This window comes from Scomber scombrus, chromosome 3 (assembly GCF_963691925.1).
Source record: "Scomber scombrus chromosome 3, fScoSco1.1, whole genome shotgun sequence".
Taxonomy (NCBI): Eukaryota; Metazoa; Chordata; class Actinopteri; order Scombriformes; family Scombridae; genus Scomber; species Scomber scombrus.
Window position 1 is genome coordinate 6,091,402 of NC_084972.1, and position 20,488 is coordinate 6,111,889.

A 20,488-nucleotide genomic window follows, 5' to 3' on the forward strand; every position below is an offset into this window, starting at 1 on the left:
CTATTCATGACATGTAGGACAGGTTTGGACCACTCGTAATTTTCCTTCATACTTTAGATTAAATGTCACCAATGTTCTTAAATCATTCGTTCGTGCATATTTAGAAAGTGTATATTCGTAAGAGTCTTTCTTCCATGAGGCCTATTACTGCTTATTACCATAGTCATGTGATGCCTACAGCGGGTTTGAGCTCATTACCGCCATCACCCCAAAACCACAGGGATACATTGCTTTTTTACTGCGGTAAGAAAAAAAAATGGTGGTAAGAAAAAATCCTGAAAGTTCCTTAAGCCCCATAATAATAAATGTATGAAATACTGATTTTGCTACTAGAAGTGGGATCAAATACAAAAAAGATGCACTGGAGGAAAAGCCATCTGTTGTAATGATCCGTTTTTATCCCTTGGGGAGCATGATTGAAGTCAGCCTATTCATTGGAAATCTGCCTATTAGATTATGACATATCTTGAGTCATGACATGAGTCATGTGTAAGAGGATATTTTGGCTTTAGTTTACTCAGAGAAAAGGTCAGAAGAAAGTGAATACAGACAGCAAAATTACTGCAATCCAACAGTTATTTTTCAGTTTTCTTGTGCACAGGATAAAGTTGACAGTTTGACATAAGGGTGGTGTTAGTGGAAAACCTACAAGTATCCAAAAATGGAAGGGTGGTAGTTTAGGGAAAGTGTGTTGGTTAGATTTGTATATTTCTGCTATCCAAGTGCAGTTTTTGGCCTGCTGGTGGAACTAGAATTAAAGTCAGAAGATTATTACCAAACTAAATGAAAATCCAGTCAGTTTTCAAGCTATTTATTATTTCCGTAACTGGGATTTACCACTTCTGGTTAAAAATGCTGACCTTGTGATGGTGCAGGACAAAAGGTTAAAGGGTAGCGAAAAGCATCAAATTATACCTTCTGAGGAACGTGAATATCATATAAAATTTCATGGCATTCTGTAGCTGTTTATGTATGTGACTGTGGACCAAACTGTTAAACAGATAGCCAAAAAAAATCATCTGTCTTGGATCAAGAGAGGCCCTGCTGCTGCTGTAAAAATGTACAGCCGTAGTAAACGTAGTTGACAATGGTGGCAACAGCAGTATCAGTAGTAGTATTTGTCGTATTAATAGTAGCACATGCACATAGTCATAATAATACATCTAATTTTAATCATTTTATTATTTATATCTATCATAATCATTTATATCCTCACCCAGGTAACTGTCGTCATAGCTCCCCTGCGCCTGTCGTGTCTGAATCTGGCCGACGACTGACAGCAGAAAGTAAGAGGGGTAGTAGGCCTTCACAATCTCCTCTGTAGTGGCTGAAATGAGCTGACCTACAGGACGGATGGGTAACAAGAGGTTAAAGGTCAGAGGTTAAAATAAGACGTGTGACTTTAAAGCTCTGGCGCCTGAAAGGTTACATTGTAGACCGTCGGCTGACAACAATGATGGATTGATTTGATCTGTCTTTCTCAGAGGGAAAATCCATTGAAAGATATCTCATAAAAATCCAATGCCGCTCCACATTCTTGTGAGCTCACCTTGCCAGTAAAAGCTGCCTGGTCCTCCAAGCACAACCCGTCCACTCTGAAACACAGAACAGTAGCCAGAACTGAGGAATCTCGTGTGTCACCAGTTCCATCACGAGTTTCAACAAACTCTGCAAGTCTGATCTACACACTGTAATCTCCCCTGCTTACATCAGCCAAAACAGAAAAACTGTGACTATGTAGAAAACTCCAGCAAATATTTCCCTTACCTTGGTGAAGTCAGCACTAAATCCCCCCTGACAATATCCCTGTCCAGCAGGTCCATGTCTTTCTGTAGTGAAACAGCAGAGCAATATGAGAAACACTTATACAGAAACTTCAAACCTTTCTTAGAGACAAAACATTCAGTTCTGTTTAAAGCAACATTCTCCAGTGTAATTTTCATCACATTTCATTTGTTCGTTGATCCAAAACTAAATTCAACACCATCACTTTAAAAATAACAGGAAAAAAATACAGAAAAGATGAAGCCTTAATATGAGCGCATGTGCTGCCATTTCTTTGATTTTCAGAGGTTTCCAACAACATTATGTGATCCACTTTCTATAGCTTGTGGTAACTGATCTTTTTGCTATTTTGATTGTATAGCATTTTGGTCAGCGGTTGTTGTTTTGAAATATACTTTTTGAATAAATTTGACTTGACTTGACTTGACTATATTTTCTTAAATATTTAAATACTTATCTTAAGTTATACCTGGGTAAGACTTGTGAATATCGGGGTCTGTGAACTAGTTTAAAAAGCTGGCCTTAATTGTGCACAGCACTCTTCTTAAAGTCCCCCCAAGCTTAAAAATGTGTTTATTATAACTTCACATATATGTACAGAATGATGTATGTGCAGAGTTTGACATGAGAAGGATGTTTTTATGATCCAAACCATTGTTCTTGGAATTAGGAAAAAAAACAACCTCGGGTACTGAAAGTGCAATGGAACGGTCATACAAGCTGGAATTCCAAGTCCAAGAAACTAGGGTAAGATCCATCTAGCACCAGTTTGCCAACAGCAACACACCTCATGTCACAGCAATATAAAGTAAGCGGAATGACCTTTTCATCAACTTTCATATCATGTAGTGTTTGTGTTGTGAAACCTGCTGTGATAACTTTATAGTTGCCATTTCCGTTCAGTTGACTGGTGATTGATAGAAGTCTTTGTGAGCATCTGGTACTGTCCTACTCCTCCCCTTCTGTTTTAAAGTGTATCAATCTAAAGGTCCTCAGTAGGTACTTGTTAAGTTCAGAGACTTGCCATAAAAACATCAGTTTATTGTGACGTCCATGTTCTCCTGAGCAGATGCACTGGCACGCATTTATATCGGAAGTCGGTAATACCGACTTGGAACTATCGACTTCCAACTTGCAATGGATTGCAGCGTTACATTCATCTGCTGAAGGTGGTAACTTTCTCTGTGCCAGTTCAAGAAGAGAATAGCTATCATTGCAGTAACTCACCTGTTCGGCAGGGGGCGTACTCCACAAACGTTTTGAGACCGTCTACAGAGAGGTAGCAGGTTCCTGTAACATCGGCGAAGGGTATGTCGTGTTCGGTCCTCCAGTAATACCTGGGAGCACAGGCCTGGAAAGCACAGACAAACAGCTCAATGACCAAAGAACCTGATCATGTTTTCTAGCTCAGTAGAATTAAACTGACCCTTTGCTAAACTCCTCCTTTGAAGGATTGTGCAATCGCTTGTGCAGTGGTCTAAGCAACTACAAGTTATGGATGAAGCAATGTGTGCTCTGAAGTACACTACTAACATTACCATGCCTGGAAGAAAATCCTCTTACATGGCCAAGGAGAAGCATAACATTTAGCCAACTACACTTTGGAATTACAGGTTGTTAGATGGTGCCCTGCTCAAGAATGGTACAATATATCCAGCTCATTGGCGCCAGTCTCAAATGTTTACTATCCATTAGCAGACTTCTAGGCGCAGCAGTGTGCTGTAACTCACTCAACACTTTGATGTCATTTTATCCTGCCATGTCATTTGCCATACTAATCAAGTTAGTGCTTATTTTGTAACCTTTATCCTTGTAAAAGTAAGATGGTTATATTGTTTGAAAATGCATACAATAAATGGTAACCCTCAAACTCAGTCAATATCTGAGGCTAGGTTATGGTACAAGCACCAACTACCCTCCAATATAAGAACAATGCTGTTCCTCTATTCCCATTGTTTTGTTTTACATGAATTATCAAGTGGTGGCTGACTTTTTGACTGGGACTTTTACATTTGTGCGGTTTGATTATACATTATATGCAAACTGAAGCGCTTTTGCAGAGTTGTTGTTAACATTCAGTGCTCTCTGATTATGTCTGCCAAAAGTTGCGAGAGAAACAAAGATAATGGACAGTTTCACACAGGTTATTCAATCTTGTCTGGACAATGACAATGTTTTTAGTACCAAAACTGATAGTTAGAGACTCCTCAGATTGTTTTGAGTTTACTTTTCTATTGTATTTTTAGTGTGCAGAGGAAGTCAGGTTTAGAAATATTAAACAACCTGGTCCCACATGGATTCCCAAAACCCCATAATGAAAAACTCCAAACATCATAGAACCATTCTTACCAAGACACTGTTGCCATGGGAACGCACAGTAGCTCCAAACCATTGATGGGACTTGAACTCAACCTGAGTGTTGACGCCATTTATATAAAAATACTGATCACCTAGAAGAAGATAGAACAGAAAATCACATAAAAGCATATTTACACAGAGTTGTATAGAGCTCTTCTGTGAATGAATAATTTATAGTTGCTACACTTTAGTCTGAAACTGGGACTTTAAAGAAACTTCTGTGATGTCAGAAGTTGCTATTTTAACGTAGTGGAAGATCCCGCTGTCATCGGTGTTTGATTTTTGTACTGTTGGGGCTTCATTTCAGAGCCACATGTTCTTGGCTTTTTACATGGATATTTTATGGCCTTGTTCCCGGGGTCTGCAGTCTTAATCCATCCTCCATGCTATGGCACACATCAAACAGCTCAAAAGGACTTGGACCTTGTCGTTACTGTAACCCAAACGGCTGTACTTCATTGTCAGGGTCTGTTTTGAGAAGAGGCCCTGGCCGTGCTAAGGCACTGATGAAGGTGGGGGTGGTGGGAGCGCTAGGAGTGTGTGTGTATATGTGAGAGTGTGATTGCTTGCCAAATTGCAAAGTCTTTATTTTTGCAACTTCAGCAGCATTACACCTCCAGGAATTTCACTTTCCACTTTTGACTGGTTTAATAATTAATTGGGGGAAAAACAAGACAGTAATATTTCTACTTGAATTGCTATTCCTGGTCCTTAAAACAAACTCTTGAGCCAGGTAGGTGAGCCAGGCCGACTTAATGTCCTATGGAACACTGTAAAAACAAGTTTCTGACCTGGAAAAAGTGCTCACATCCTCACATCCCTAGTACTAAATAAAAGTTTGTGATGTTGAGAGTTGCTGTCAGACCCTAATTTATTTTAATTGTCAAACATATTTGCCATTCCGCATCCTTGAAAAGTCATTTAACAAAACCTGACACCCGCAATATGCCTGACTGAGAAAGCTTGTCCCTGTTTAAGCCCTAACAAATTTAAATCATGCTAAAATGTGCCTGTAATTGTGAAAGCTTTACTGTGGTATATTGTCTAATATATGCTCCTGCCGTCTGTAGCGGAGTGGTGATATGAAACTCTTCTGGCTGCAACTCAGGGTGCCTGTTTGGTTAATGGAGTCTGGGCTGTGTCCTCAAACACACCATGAATCCTGAGGCCTTTAATGGGAAATGCAAGACTACTGAATGTTAAAGCACCAGCATGTGTGCATGTGCATGTGTATGTGTGTGTGTGTGTGTGTGTGTGTCTGTTAACATATGTGTGGTTTAGCATGCCTTTTCCTGGGATGTATCACATTTCGGAGGCTGTCTGCAGAGGTAGTTTGTGTTTGTAAACACTTTGTATGTGTGTATTTATGTAGGCAGAGTTTTCATAATCGCAGCTCTGACTCTGTGTAAACCGCCACTCGATATCTCCATTTGAGAGCGTACGATAACTTAGACCCTGTGATCCTCAAACGGCGCTCCTTATCGCTTTCCTGTGTTTCTGATGGGAGTGATTATATTTCTGGCAGAGCCAGGGGCAGCCCAGGTCCTCTGGGGTCCTTGTCCCCGTAATGGCTCTGGCCTAATTAAAGAGTGCTCACAACACTGGGCCCAAGTCCAGCAGGAAATCAAAGCACTGCGGAAACACTGCAAATACAGACCATGCCCCAAAATGGAGACCTGACCGAGGGGTGGAGCAGAGGGAAAAACTTCAGCCACCATTAAAACACAGGAGAGACATCAAAACCTGGTTTCAATCAAAACAGAGAACTGTTTGATTAGGAGCTTTGAGCAGGCAGCGAGCCGCTCTCTCCCGACCTTAGGGTCAAGCACAGTGGTGTCTAACTTTGGATGCTACCTATAGCTTCTCTCAGCCACTTTTATGGCTGGTTAGACACAGCTGAAGTTTACTGCACAGCCCTGTCTCGACTGTTAAACAGTACCTTTTAGGGAAAGTGGCATTTTTACATCCTGGAACAATGTGAATTACTAGCCACTGCTGTGATTATGATGTAGGGAAAATTCTCTCCCTTGGATTTCGAATATCGAGCATGAATGTTCAATCATCACATTTATTTTTCCTTGATATGGTTACAAAAAGGCCAACCGTCAATTTAGTTTTAACAAGGCACCCTACCTTGCTTGTCAAAGTCGATAATGCTGCAGTTAGTTTGGCTCCAGGGGCACGAGTACACAGCTCCTCCTTCGGTGATGTCGGGCTGGCTGGTGTTGGCTTTTGGAGCGCCGATCAAAATGCTGATACTAGACAGCAGAAAGAAAGAAATAAAGAAAGAAAGGAAGAAACACAGTCTTACATTGTGGTGAAGAATTGAATCCACAAAAAGTCAGAGATTATACCAAGAAACAGTTGTTTTTATTTCAAGTCAAATCCATTTAAGTTGTGTCACATTAAAGTTTTGGTGTATGCACTTCTCATAAAATAGAAATATGTAAAGAATATGGTTTTCTTAAAGGTAAAAAGGAGGGATGGGGTGGGCGTTGAAAGGTAGACAAGGGGAGCAGGGATTCCTGGATTTGTTAATCAGGAGCTAAAATAATGGGGAAAAACCAAAGAATGTTAGTTTGTAGAAAACACCAAGAACCACCATAAAGAAAATTTAAAAAGTAGTACTGAGGCTGACTTCTCCCTTATGGACAAATGCTCCTGTTTACTGGAGCCTGTAAGGTAGAGCACAACTGTTCTGTAATAGTATTTAAAGAACATTTAAAAAGCAGTCACCACATTTCTACTGATCCCTATCATTACCACCACCAGTCGGTCATGGAAGTCGTTAGACGTAGGATACGGGAAAAGACTCCACGTATAGTATTGCTGCCCAGAAGGTTAAATATTTATTCATGATCAACAAATGCAACTTTGCATAATGCCAACATCAAGTTTAGCCAAAGCTCTGCAACCTCAGCATGAGATCTAAATCAGCTATCATCATCTATCATCATCTATCTTCTGTTACTGTACAAATTAAATACCAATGTAGCCAGAGGAGCCTTTTGTAGAGGCCTAGAACACTGTGTAGTTTTGACATGTTGCCAAGTGAAGCATTGTTTGCCATTAACAAAGCTGTAATTGTGTCAATTTCCTCCATGACTCAGTGTCTTGTCCGGCGAAATGAGTTCAACAGAAGCAGGAGCATTTTGTGGGCCCCATACAGGGTTACAGTGTGTACTCATTACACTGAAAGCAAGCTTACATTTTTAATTAAAACTTAACATGTATACAGAAAATAAATGATATCATTAATATTCACTTGTGGGGTTTTCTTGAAGATGAATTTGGCTTTTAAACTTGCATTAATTGATTTTTTCTGGACATTTGGGGGCAATGCAACAAGCTATAAGTCCAACACTGACCTTATAAAGTTAATATAGCCAACATGCTATCAAACAGTTAGCTATATACACATTTGGTCGACACAAAGAAACACAAGCATCTGCCTCTTTTTAGCTTTGTTTTGGTCTCCACCAACTCTTGAGAAAAAAAATCCTGTTAAAGGCTAAAACATCTTATTAGCGGCTAAACTCTTGCTAGCTTTGTCTAGCAACTAGCTGGACAAAGCTGCCTGGTGTTGGGAAGATAGCATGCAGTGGATTTTATAGCTGCAGGTAGAAATGAGATTGAGAGCAGTGAGAGTGAGTCATAAGAGTAAAGTTGCGAGTCCTCAAAACAAAAACAGCAAACTGAAAGATGCTAAAAAGCGCCAAGCTGAGAGAAAACTACAGAGTCAGGTGATCATTTTCTGTGTGGTCTGTCCCTTTAAACCTTTTTTCGTATTGTGTGTAGTTATTTCTTCAATTGTTAATGGAAAAATATTGACTAGTGCAGCTTTAAATTTAGCTCGCCACACAGTTGCTATATTGAAACTACCACACGAGCTGGCTGAATGATTACAAGTTATAGTGGGTGCAAGAAGCCTGAGCAGTGGTGAAATGATGACGCCAGAGTGCAACTGTAGCTTGTTTTAGCTTAATGAACGACAATTAACCATCTGAAGTGCTTTTTTGGTGATGGTTTTGGTCTCTATTTAGTTTACATTGTCATCAAGACAAAGATGCAATGATTTTGGTCTCCTCCATTCGATGAAGAGAGGCTGTTTGATGGGAAATGTAGTCGTGTAACTGCACTACAAGCAGTGGTGGAAGTATTCAGATCTTTTACTTAAATAAAAGTACCAATACATTATTGTAAAAATACTCTTTCTTGAGTATTATCAGGAAAATGTAGTTGCAGTAAAAGTACTGCAGTATTATGAGTGATGTAGTATGCAGTATTACAGTAAAAGTACTGCAGTATTATGAGTGATGTAGTATGCAGTATTACAGTAAAAGTACTGTTTTGGTCCCTCTGACTGATATATTATTATATATGACATCATTAGATTATTAATGGTGAAGCATCAGTGTTAGAGCAGCTTGTTACTTTTACAGCTGCTGGAGGTGAAGCCGGTTTCAACTACTTTATAGAGTTAGCTAGTTTAGTCCAGTGGTTCCCAATCTAGGGTTTGGGGCCCCTCCAAAGGGTCAGCAGATAAATGTGGGGGGTCATGAGATGATTAATGGGAGAGGAAAGAAGAAAAAACAAAGTTCTGATACATAAATGTGTTTTCAGTTTTTATAATCTTTGATTTTTGCTGAAATATTGGATCATTTGAACATTTATTGAAATGAAACCATGTGAGAAGTTTAGAGGGAAAAATCACTATTTGATGGAGCTGTTAACAACTTATAGACATCTGAAATGTGAGCCTGACTACACACTGCTTTTTGTAAGACGCCAGAATACAAAAAGGTTGGAGACCACTGGTTTCATCTTTAACAATGTATTGTATTTTTAAAGCTTGTTATATTATCTATTGTGTCAAATCTTCATCTGAAAAGTAACCAAAGCTGTCAAATAAATGTAGTGGAGTAGAAAGTACAATATTCCCCTCTGAAATGTAGTGGAGTGGAAGTATAAAGTAGCATCACATGGAAATACTCAAGTAAAGTACAAGTACCTCAAAACTGTACTTAAATACAAAACAAATGTGTAGAAAACATGGACAATGAAACTGCTATTGCTGTGCTGTTTTTAACCCTAATCAAGTTTTAAAAGAAAGTGTGTGAGGACATGAAGAATGAAAGACTAAACAAGAAATATCTGGAGACATTTTTGCATGTTTTTGCAAGATGACAATCTGAAAATGAATTAATAGCATAAGTATATGAAAGAGATACTATAGCAAAACAGATGCTACAACCACCACAACACTATCACTGCATGTGTTTGCATGACTGTGTGTGTAAATCATACAAGCACATGCAAGTATACGCGTGCAAGTGCGTGTATGAGACTGTGTATTACAAACCAGCTGAGCTTTCAAGGTTTTCAGACAGCCCTGCTTAAAAAGGCCTGGCGCAGAACGAATGGCACAACTTAAGACATTGGTGACTGATGACATTAGCAGAGATCAGACAGACTGTGCCCCCCCCCCCCCCCCCCCCCCCTCCTCCTCCCCAACCTCCATCCCCCCTAATGTCTGGAGAGCACAAGAGGAATATTTACATGGCTGGATTAGCTTTCCTTATAAACCACTCACTCCACAGCCGCTCAGCCAACCAGGGCGCAGGCTTTCAATGGCCTTCTCTTTCAAAGGTACAACTTCTAGCCTGCCACCTCCCCTTGTAATCTGTGCACGCGTGGAGTTGAAACATACCCCTGAGACAATTAAAAACACCCGTAACACCAAAACAAAAGCCTCCTTAACAATATGATGTTTATCAGCTGGATGATGGATGCGTTTGTGAAGACATGAAACCAGGATTCCTTTCCTTATAACTCATGTTCACCATGAACATCTGCAAACAGGGAAACAGCTTGGAGGCACAGAGAGGTCAAAGATGCAACATGTAATTTTTACTAAAGGATTTATGAGCCCCGGTGATTACACTTACATGGCAACATTATTTTGAAACAAGTCATATCCTAATAGTAGGTCTTACTCAATTTAACTGTCAGATAGGAAAGACACAAAAAAAACATTTCTTCTACCCAAAATGATGTTTACTTTTTCAAACTTTCTTCAATAAGTCATTTTTTCTAAAACACTGAGTAGTTTTACCCTTTGAGCCTCTAAGATTGTCACATTAAACATATGACAATGGGTCACAAGTACACTTCCTTTTTAAGAAGCATAAGCCAAAAAGGTTGGGAACCACTGACATACAGTAATATGATCTTCCTGTATATTTAGTTATGAACACAATATATGCCCATGAAAGCCAACACAGTGTCTGTATCCCAGTTAAGCCCTTTCAAGTTTCTCAAGATTTTATCTGGATTGTTATAACAAACAGGATATGATGCTCATACGAGCCAGATCCCCAACTTGGACATCTGCTTTATTTGGTTAACATGTAAATATGTTAAACTCATTGGTGTGTGGGTGGTCAGCATTATCCGACATAAAACTCAATTAGTGTGTTTTCTCTCCTGCTTGTCTCAACCATGAGATCATGACTGAAACTCAATGAGTAATGGAGTGTAAGAGAGAGTAACAGGCGTAAATAACAACATAGCTGTGGTACATTCTGTAGTAAACCTGGAAGTTTACTGACATCAGGCCACATGATTTCAATAGTGTGTCCCATTCTTATACTGATTACTATAGAGCCTGACCAATACTGGATTTTTGGGGCCGATGCTGATACTGATATTAGGGAATAAAAAAATTCAGATATATAGATATTGGCTGATAATCTTATATATACAAAATATATACATAAACACATGTTTTTTGCAAGGTGGTTATCAGACCCGACATTAGTGCACTGAAACAGTTAACTTCATTAGAAGTTCGATAATCATAAATTCCTATAAATACTAAAACACAACAGAAAAACCCATATTTAGATATTAAACTTGAATTAAGAAAAGGGATAAAATGCTGCCTATATAACTTTAAAAAAAATATTGGTGCATACTGGACAACATATATGCAGATATCGAAATATATATGTTATAGGCCAATTATCGTCTAACCGATATATCAGTCTGGCTCTACTGCTTACTAATGATAAGCAGGTTTTGTGTATGTAGTGTGCTTGTAATTGGAAAGGGGGGAAAAAAAATCATGCTCAAAAAAGTCAGTAAATGCATACTAAAAAAAGTTTAATTTCATTTTTGATGTACACTAATGTCTCACAAGGCAATCCACAAATGAAATGTTACTCAAGTATTTACTGCTGAGCCGGCGCATGTATGATCTATTAAGTAATACTTTTTCATAGATTTTCCAAAGTGAAGTTGAATTAATCTTATGTATAGATGTATATGCAGATCATCTGATTCTGCCAATAGTATTATTCTGCCTTTAACCAACCCTGAGCTGAGTTCTACCAGGTTCTCATCTAGAATGTTGAACCATTAGCGTTCTAGCCTGTGTATTTATTTATTCTCCTCTTTTATACCCTTTATATTTTATTGCGATATGGACCTCCCAAGAGCTGTGTCCTTAATAAAGTTTTAAATTGAATTGAAAAACAATATGTACATAAGTAGTTTGTCACCTCTCCACCAATCGATGATTTATACAATTATTATGGTGAATGGAATTGGGACACAGCTTGAGTATTACAGCCCTCAGTCCACTTTTGGTCAAAGTTAAAGAGCATGTACCACTGGCGATTAAAATAAACATAAAATGTCCTTTTCCCTCCAAGTAATCATCCAGAACCTCATTTCCAGCCCAGTTAATGTGCTGAAATGTTCCAGCTTCATTCATTTCTGACTCAGTTCTGATTATCTCAAAATTTGGCCAAACAGAACTGAAAAAGTTTTGGAAAACCCCTCATTACTTACAGCATACAAAGTTGCCCATAGCAGCACAGAGCCACGAGCCTGTCAACCCAAAGTGTCTCTGATTACTACCTTAAAACTTGCACTGTACCAAAAGAAAGCTTAGTACACTTGAATACATGGGTGATATTTATTTAGTACAGCATCTGATATGTATGAGGAGGCAAAAGCTATACCAGCGAACTTGACGCCTACTTCCTAAACCGGACTTAGTGACTCAAATTGGACACGTGTGCTGAGACAGAGATGGTATAGTGAGTTAACGGGAACAACTCTTAACAAGGCTCCCTACAGCTGAACAGTCTAGTAATTGTCAGAAAGCATGACAGGCAGCAGAAACAACCCCATCAGCAGAATGCAAACATCTCATTCATTTAGGAGAGCATTCTCTTCCTGCTGCGTTACTTACCTGCCACAAAACAAGAGCGAAGAAACAAAGAATGTGTTCAACAACGATAAAATACATGAATTTGGTTAGGAACTAAATTGTCCAGCGTAAGCCAAAACACCAGAGGAATGAAGAAGTGGGGGTAGGCTTTGCAAATTGGTCTGAATCAATCTATCTCAGTAATTACTCCACAACATGTCCCCTAACTGCTGGAGGCTTAGTTAGGAAAATTGAGGGAATCTTAGCCAATTTCCTCACAGGATAATATCCACATTCATTAAACTAACATCACTCTCCACGCGTGAAGCCTCGAGGATGTAGGCTAAGTGAGAAAGAAAGGTAATACAGAGAGTTGATAAGGTATTACTTACAGGATCAGCTGTGTACATAACTTTCACAGGGATGTATGAAACCGAAGATTAGTTGCTACAAGCTGCTCGCCATCAGGTTATCATAGAGCAGATAAAAAAAGCTTAACAGCTGTGCACAAGGTTAACCCTAACCCTATCATCATGTATAAAGAGCTTTCAGATGATGCAACACATCTTCAGGAGGGACAGCGGCTGTGAACAGCTGGAGGGCGTTTTGGGTGGACAAAGCCAAATTGTGTTTGGCTGTGGTGACAGAAGTAAATACACTGAATGTGATCGATCATATTGTTGTATTGAAAGAATTTCCGATTGTTAGCCGGTTAACTCTACTGTAATGTCTTCTCTGCTGGCCATCAATGTCTTGAAGTGGTGAAAAAGAAACAAGAACACTCAACAACCACTTCATTAGGTTCACCTGTGCAATATATTCAATCCAATAAAACAGTTGTACCATAAATTCAATTTCTTGCAAAGTTTATACATTTTCAGTTTTTGTTGACATTGTCAGAAAGGTGATGATTCTACTTTATGTTTATTATTGAGGTCGTAGTGGGTGGTGGTGGTGTGCTGGGGTGCATTAGATTCATTAGTGTTCCTAATATTTTGTCTACTCCATTAACAAACATGAGAGGGGCAAAATATTGGGAACACTTTTCAAGATAATGCAATCCACTGAAACCCCGACCACCCACTACGAACTCAATAATAGGCCAGTGAGGGTACAATGTATCAAAAATAACTCCATCTGCAAAATACTGCTTTCCAGAGTGTTTAAATCTTCACGTTAGCACATTAGCGTGCTTGTAAAGCGTCATATTTTATGATCTTTTACTTTATAATACAGGTGACAAGTGGAGTAAAATGTTACAAACCATTTTTATTTGAAATTCTGTGAAATTCAAAAATAAATATTCAAAATAGCGTACTCTAAAATTGGACTTGTGCATAGTTAGTAGGCTTACACCTGATTTATGCCAACAGGTAACTTTAATGTTGGTCGTTTGCTAATTGAGCCTGCTGGCTAGTTAGCTTAATGATAGCTTGTCCAGTTTAAAGCAAAATTATTGAGTGTAACACACGTGTGTAGCAGTAGCACTAATAAAGAAAAGTCAAAAAGTCAGCAAACCATCTCAAAAATGCGACACAGTTTCATATTGTCTACCTACAAATTGCTAACACTAGCTCAGTGGCTACAATAAGCTTCATACCACATCAAATAAACTATTAGCAAATTAGACTGAGTGAGGATGTGATTTACTGCTGATGAATTCACAGTTTATTTCTTTTTCAGAAATTACATTGTCTCATTTAACTGAGTTTTCTCCAAGTGAGTGTTTTGGAGTGGGAAACTGAAAGTTAAGAAAGTGTTGGATCACAGCAGACTACATTTGGAAACAATCTGTAAGAGACTGACCTAGTGTTATATTGTGTTTAGACACGTTTGTGTGCAACTAATTAATGGAGCACAATGAAAACCACCAGCCGTGATTCATTTACTTCACATGTGTTGTATTATATTTGTTATATTTGTACTTTTGTATTATCTGTTGCATGTGTGTGTTCCACGCTACAGCCCAGAAGAGAGTTTCATCAGTGAGTCAACACAGGTCGATGGTACGTGCCGTGTCCGTTAAGTCAGTCCAAGAACATGTTTGATCTTTGACTTTATCTCACTCAGCAGTTCCTCATCTGTCAACAGAAAAGCAGCAGGAAACCCCCACTGTCCCTGTAGTATATATTCTGAAGATTAGCATATTTCTTACTTTGCTGTAGGTTAACCCCCTGCTCTTACTTTGACACACACACACACACACACACACACACACACACACACACACACACACACACACATATACAGACTTGTATGTCTGTTTCCAATCATACTTTGGCTGGAATTCGGTGTGTGTGTGTGTGTGTGTGTGTGTGTGTGTGTGTGTGTGTGTGTGTGTGTGTGTGTGTGTGTGTGTGTGTGTGTGTGTGTGTAGTGTGGAGAGAGAGTGAGAGTGGAGAGATGAATGTTTTATTTAATATGACTTTATATCCAAACATTTCAACCACTGTATCACTATGAAATATATGAAAAAGACTACTATTAACTATAATATCATGTTAATATAAATTCTTATTAGATCATATGGATGATTAGCTACCATGGCAAGATCACTTTAAACTAAATACTGACTACATCAAAATACAAGCTTCATAGGAATATTCTAAGAGTAACCTACATTATATTGTAGATATTGTATAATATGAAAATATCTCTACAGAACTGACTATTTAAAAGAGCACAACTACATTATTGTTAAATATTGTTAGGCTTATGTAGTGGTAAAACATCATAAGGCTACTATAAGAGAGGAAAAGTGTAAAGCATACTGTGCATGGTAGTCTAAACACCCTGTGAGATTATATAAATATGTTGATTCCTTAATGGGCAAGATTGTAGCTCCAGTCAATCACAAAGAGTATTATTAAGTCATTTTGAACTGTAGAGAACTGCTGTAAACTGTCTCCCTCTGACTTGGCAAATGCAAAAGTGAAAGATAACATCAAGTGTTGTGAAGATGCATGAAGACTGTACCTGGATGAGTTAGTGAAGAACTCCACAGAATAACCGAAATAACTTCCCTGTGGTCCGGTAAAGACGACGCGTTTCTCTGTGTCCAAGTTAAAAGCTGCGCAAAGCTGGAGCAGAACCGCCACTATTACAGGTACAACCAGCACGCTGTGATGACAACATTTTCCCCATGAAAAGGTAGAAGGTAGAAGTCCTGGAACGGTGCCCATCTCTTCGTTTGCGCGTCTCTTCTTTCATTGAATGGCTGCTGCGCAAAACGCATCATCCGTGCCTTTCCTTATGTAGGACAGTCTGGGTCGTGATCATTAAATTGCTGTGTGGTGAATAGCTCCTCCAGGTCCAGTGTGCTGATCTAGAGTGTGAATGGTGGAAAGTGAGGGAAGGCTACACAGACAGAGGGACAGGGAGGGGGAAGAAATCAGTGCAACCTCATTTGGGGTGGAGCTTTAAATATGAGCAGATTGTCTCCATACAGAAAAAAATAATGTGGCAACTGTGTAAAACAGACACAAAATCACTAATATCACAACAAAGAGGACAACACTATAAAGAAATATGTTATAGTCAGTATAAGCTCATCACGGAGTACAATAAACATATTGTAAATGAATAGTAGTATTATATAATGTGCCATATTAATTGGTTATAATGGAAAAATCCAATGAAGACAGATCTTTGTAAACTTTTGACTGCCATAGAATATATTATAAAATACTAACTGAGGAAATAATTGATGCTGCTTCTTCCTCCCAGTTTGAGTCAATATGGTACCAACACAACACTGGGTTAACTGGTGCCCATAACTAGAAAATCACCTATGAAAATATATTGTTGTCATCCAGTGTTAGTGTTATTTTTTTGTATCTGGAGTTATTTACCCAAACTAAACTATGGTATCATGTATATTGTTGGATTATTATTAAGATGTTTATCTTTTGGAGTTTTGAATGTCATATTAACACTGACTCTAAACAGCAGACTGGTACTGGGTAAAGTTTACTCATAGATCAACTACAATGACCCAGTGTGTATGTACATATACATGTGTGTGTGTGTGTGTGTGTGTGTGTGTGTGTGTGTGTGTGTGTGTGTGTGTGTGTGTGTGTGCGCGCGCGTGTGTGTGTGTGCGTGCGTGTGTGCGTGTGTGTGCGTTTGTGTGTGCGTGCGTGCATTAAGACGTTTCCAACATGCATTTTTTATTGCACACAATCTGACAAGCACAGTTGTAATTAATAACACCTACATTAATTAATTAATGATATTATGCATGTGGGTGTTGCACAGAAGACTGTGACCTCATCAGGATCTTCAGCTATGATACAAATGTTTTACTTGTTGTCACACAGTATTCTGTATTTTGATTTATTAATAATAAGATGGGGTCACACATTTTGACAGCTGTTAAGCAAATATTGTGACCGTATAAAACAGATTTCAGATTTCAGTAGCCTACACCTGCCTTCGAAGTTGGAAGACAAAATTGGAAATCACGCACCCGCGCGCGCACACACACACACACACACACACACACACACACACACACACACACACACAAAATCTTCTACTTCTGTCTCCTCACCAGCAGCAGCAACAACACTTTAGCAAACTGAAGGTATCTGCCAAAGTTTATCATAAACTCAAACTCCTTTGGTGCATATTATAGTGCACTCCCACAGGAGGCTTAATGTCATAATTTTCTGGTTTTGTTCTATCATACTCAACATGTCAAAGCAGAAATCACTGTGACTAAACACGGAAAACCCGCAGACATCCATCTTCAGGTCTGTCTCTCAACACTCAGTTGGAACTGACCTTGCTATCGTGGCAAACTGACAAGCAGGCAAGTACACTGTACGTGATTATTTGTAGGTCTCCTTGTCAACATCTGTGTGTGTGTGTGTGTGTGTTTGTAGCTTATAGGAAAAGAGGCCCCCAGATTTGAAGAACAGTGAGTCATGATGTGTTACCTGCCAAAGGCAACAGAACTTGGACAAAGAAAGTTTTCTCTCTGTAAAAACACAGTTTCACATGGCACAGAGGCCGCACTCTCTGCCTTGTAGCAAATGATAATTTAGCAGTTAGTTCCACTCATAAAGTAACAATTGGTGTAATAATGTGCTGATCTTATTTTACTCAGCAGTTTATTTGATTAATTGATGTATACTTTCAACTGATTTAAAAGGACATTTCCACCCATTTTCACAGGTTATTATACATAGAACAGAAATCATTATAATATCAGTTATTACCTGTTACTGCAAAATTGAATCAATCAATTTAATGCCAGTCGTACAACTTGTGTTCCCTCAGTTTAGTCTTCTCCACAGGCTGTGTCCTGCCTCCATCAACCTACACCAGTCCAGAGGTAGCTGGTGCCTGGGATTGTATTCTTATTTAAAGGACATCAGGCAATCTATGACCTTTATTGACCTCTATGGGCATGAAGTGTGAACTGCAACATGTCAGACAACACAACACTTACACTTCACACCCCAAACCCTGATTACCCTCAACTCATCTAGCACACCACAGATCACCTCATACCCTCATGGAACACTCTCACCTATAACACAATGATAATAATACTAGGAATAAACTGTGAAAACAAAATAAAATAGAACTAAACAAAACACCATTTCCACCAGGAAGGAAACGGAAACAAACTCGAACAAAACAAGATCCTTATGAAGTTCCACACAAAAACAACAATACCAAAAGTCATAAGGTCAAACACCAGACAACTATTGGTAGTTTTTTTAGGGAACATATTAACATATTCCAATAAGAGGTAACTCTGTAGAAAACCCTTTACTGAATAGCATAAGTTTCTAGTTACTATTACATGACCTTGTGTTACCTCTCTGGTAGTATGACTGTGTCTGTTATTGAGATAAGAGGCTTTTCAGCTTGGTCAATGTACAGATAATATGAAGTAAAATTAGGAGACTACTTAAAAATCTGTCTTCACCTTTTAGCCAGGAGAGAGGTTCATGCTTGCCCTCGACACTCAACCTGTATGAACAGTGAAGAACTAGAAATCCTTTTTAATCACATTTGAACAAACTACTGAGCAATAGTCAAGATGAGACAAAACCTGTGAGTGTATAACCTGCCTAACTGAATGATCAAGCAGGAAATAAGCACACCTACTGATGACTGACATTGATCTTCACATTCTTGATACAATCTTATCTGTATGACTTTACCAGGTGTGTTGTTCATCCAGAGTTACACCCAAAAGCATCATGGAAGTGCTCCAAAGCTATATACCCTTCATTGAGAGGGAAAGAAGCAGCTCATACCTTAATGCAAGATTTGAACCAAAGATAATGCACTTTGTTTTAGATGCATTTGGCACAAGCTGACACACATTGAACATTAGTTCATTTAGACTACTGGTGGACTTGTACAAGGTAGAATCATCAGTGTACATCATTATAGATGACTTATTTAACCCCAGGGGTAGGTCAATGGTAATAATCGAGAAGAGGGGAGGACCAAGGCTGCTGCCTTGGGGAACCCCACACCCTAACTTTCTTGTGGTAGAAAACCACCATTAAAGTACACACACTGCATTCTGATTGACAGAAAGCAGCACTAAAGTCAAGCAAGACAGCACCAACATTTTTTTATGATCTATTTGATCTGTCAATCATCCATCATGTGTAAAGGCCATACATGTTGAGTAGCCTTCTTGCTATGCTTGCTGAATCTCAGAATCAAGACCACTGACAGAGAAATCCTTCCAGATATGAGATAGCTAGTCTTTCTATGAGTTTGTTAACAACAAGTACAATACTAATAGGTCCGCTGTTTATCCCACTGAAGGTGTTCCTACTGTTCTTAGGTATTCTTTTGGTAATTCTCCATGCCTTCAGTCTATGGTTAAAAATGTGTGATACCAGTTCAGCAATGTGATCAGCTATAAAATAAATAAATAAAATAAATAAGGAAATCATTAAAATAGTTGGCAACTTCAAGGGGTTTTGTAATAAATACACAATTTGATTTAATAAAAGTACTTTTGGACTAATATTTCCCATCCAGCTTTTGTTTATAAATCTTGTTTTTATAGTGAGATCTTTTTTTTTTTTTTTTTTAGTCTATTCACATTTGTGTCTTGGTTTCTGAGTTCATGGTATTTATTCCATTGAGTAGAGTAATCTGATTTTATTGCAACACATTTCATTTTATCCCGTGCATGCATGCATGTTTTCAATTCCTCATTGAGCCATGGGGCTGATGTTCTTCTCACAGTGATTTTTTTTAGTTGGTGCGGGCTAGTCAACAACAGTCTGTAACATCTCTAGTGCAATATGTTTCTTTGACTACCCTCTGTCCCACTGTAGATTTTTTGTAATTAACAACAAGATCTTTGCAGCACAACCCTTGGCCCACCTTTCAGTACTTTACTTTTTCATGCCATAATAACTATATTGTGGTCTTTAAAACAGGGATGGATATGGCCTTAAACCAGAGCTTACTGGCATTGGTGTAAATGTGGTCACTGCATGTGGCAGATATGACTCCACACATGTTAAAGATTACCCTGGTAGGCACATGCATTATTAGATATACATTGCATACATTCATTGCTACTAGTACACTTTGTTTCAAAGCACAGGCTGAGAAAAGTCAGTCAAAGCTTAGGCCCCCAAGAAAGTATATCTCTCAGTCTGCATCTGTAGCTTTATGAAGCATAGTACATATGTCATCAGTGTATTATATATTAGTGCTTGGGGGTCTACAACAACAAGCGATTAGCAGTAGTTTTATGTGAGGTAGGTGAATTTGAAACCAAAGGGCTTCTATAATAAGATTCGTCAAGTAATTTCTGACCTTAACTGGGATGTGGTTTTACACATATATGGAAACACCGCCCCCACGCTTATATCTGTCATGTCTTAACATACTATAACCAGGTATGGCTGCTTCAGAGTTGTTGAATGAGATATCCAGATGTGTTTCTGAAATTGCCATTACATTTATATTATTGTTGTTAAGTAGCATAGAGAGATCTTGAACTTTTTGCTTCAGACTGCAGATGTTAAGGTGTGCAATCCTTAAACCTTTCTTAGATAAAGCCACAGATGTTGCTCATAGTCATATTAAAAACACTGTATTATATATATATATATTATATTATATATACAC

General features: G+C 38.6%; 1 protein-coding gene across 1 annotated transcript in view; it reads right to left on the bottom strand.

Moving 5' to 3' along the window:
• Positions 1-15,677, bottom strand: part of LOC133977574 (integrin alpha-5-like) — a 48,392-nt gene extending 32,715 nt beyond the window's left edge. The window contains exons 1-7 of the mRNA XM_062415771.1: positions 15,338-15,677; positions 6,277-6,401; positions 4,135-4,235; positions 3,013-3,136; positions 1,768-1,829; positions 1,550-1,595; positions 1,217-1,342 (exon numbers count right to left, since the gene is read on the bottom strand). Of these exons, the coding sequence (XP_062271755.1) occupies positions 1,217-1,342; positions 1,550-1,595; positions 1,768-1,829; positions 3,013-3,136; positions 4,135-4,235; positions 6,277-6,401; positions 15,338-15,543 (790 nt within the window). The 5' untranslated portion in view covers positions 15,544-15,677. The remainder of the gene's footprint in view (positions 1-1,216; positions 1,343-1,549; positions 1,596-1,767; positions 1,830-3,012; positions 3,137-4,134; positions 4,236-6,276; positions 6,402-15,337) is intronic.
• Between the last annotated feature and the right edge of the window lie 4,811 nt (positions 15,678-20,488).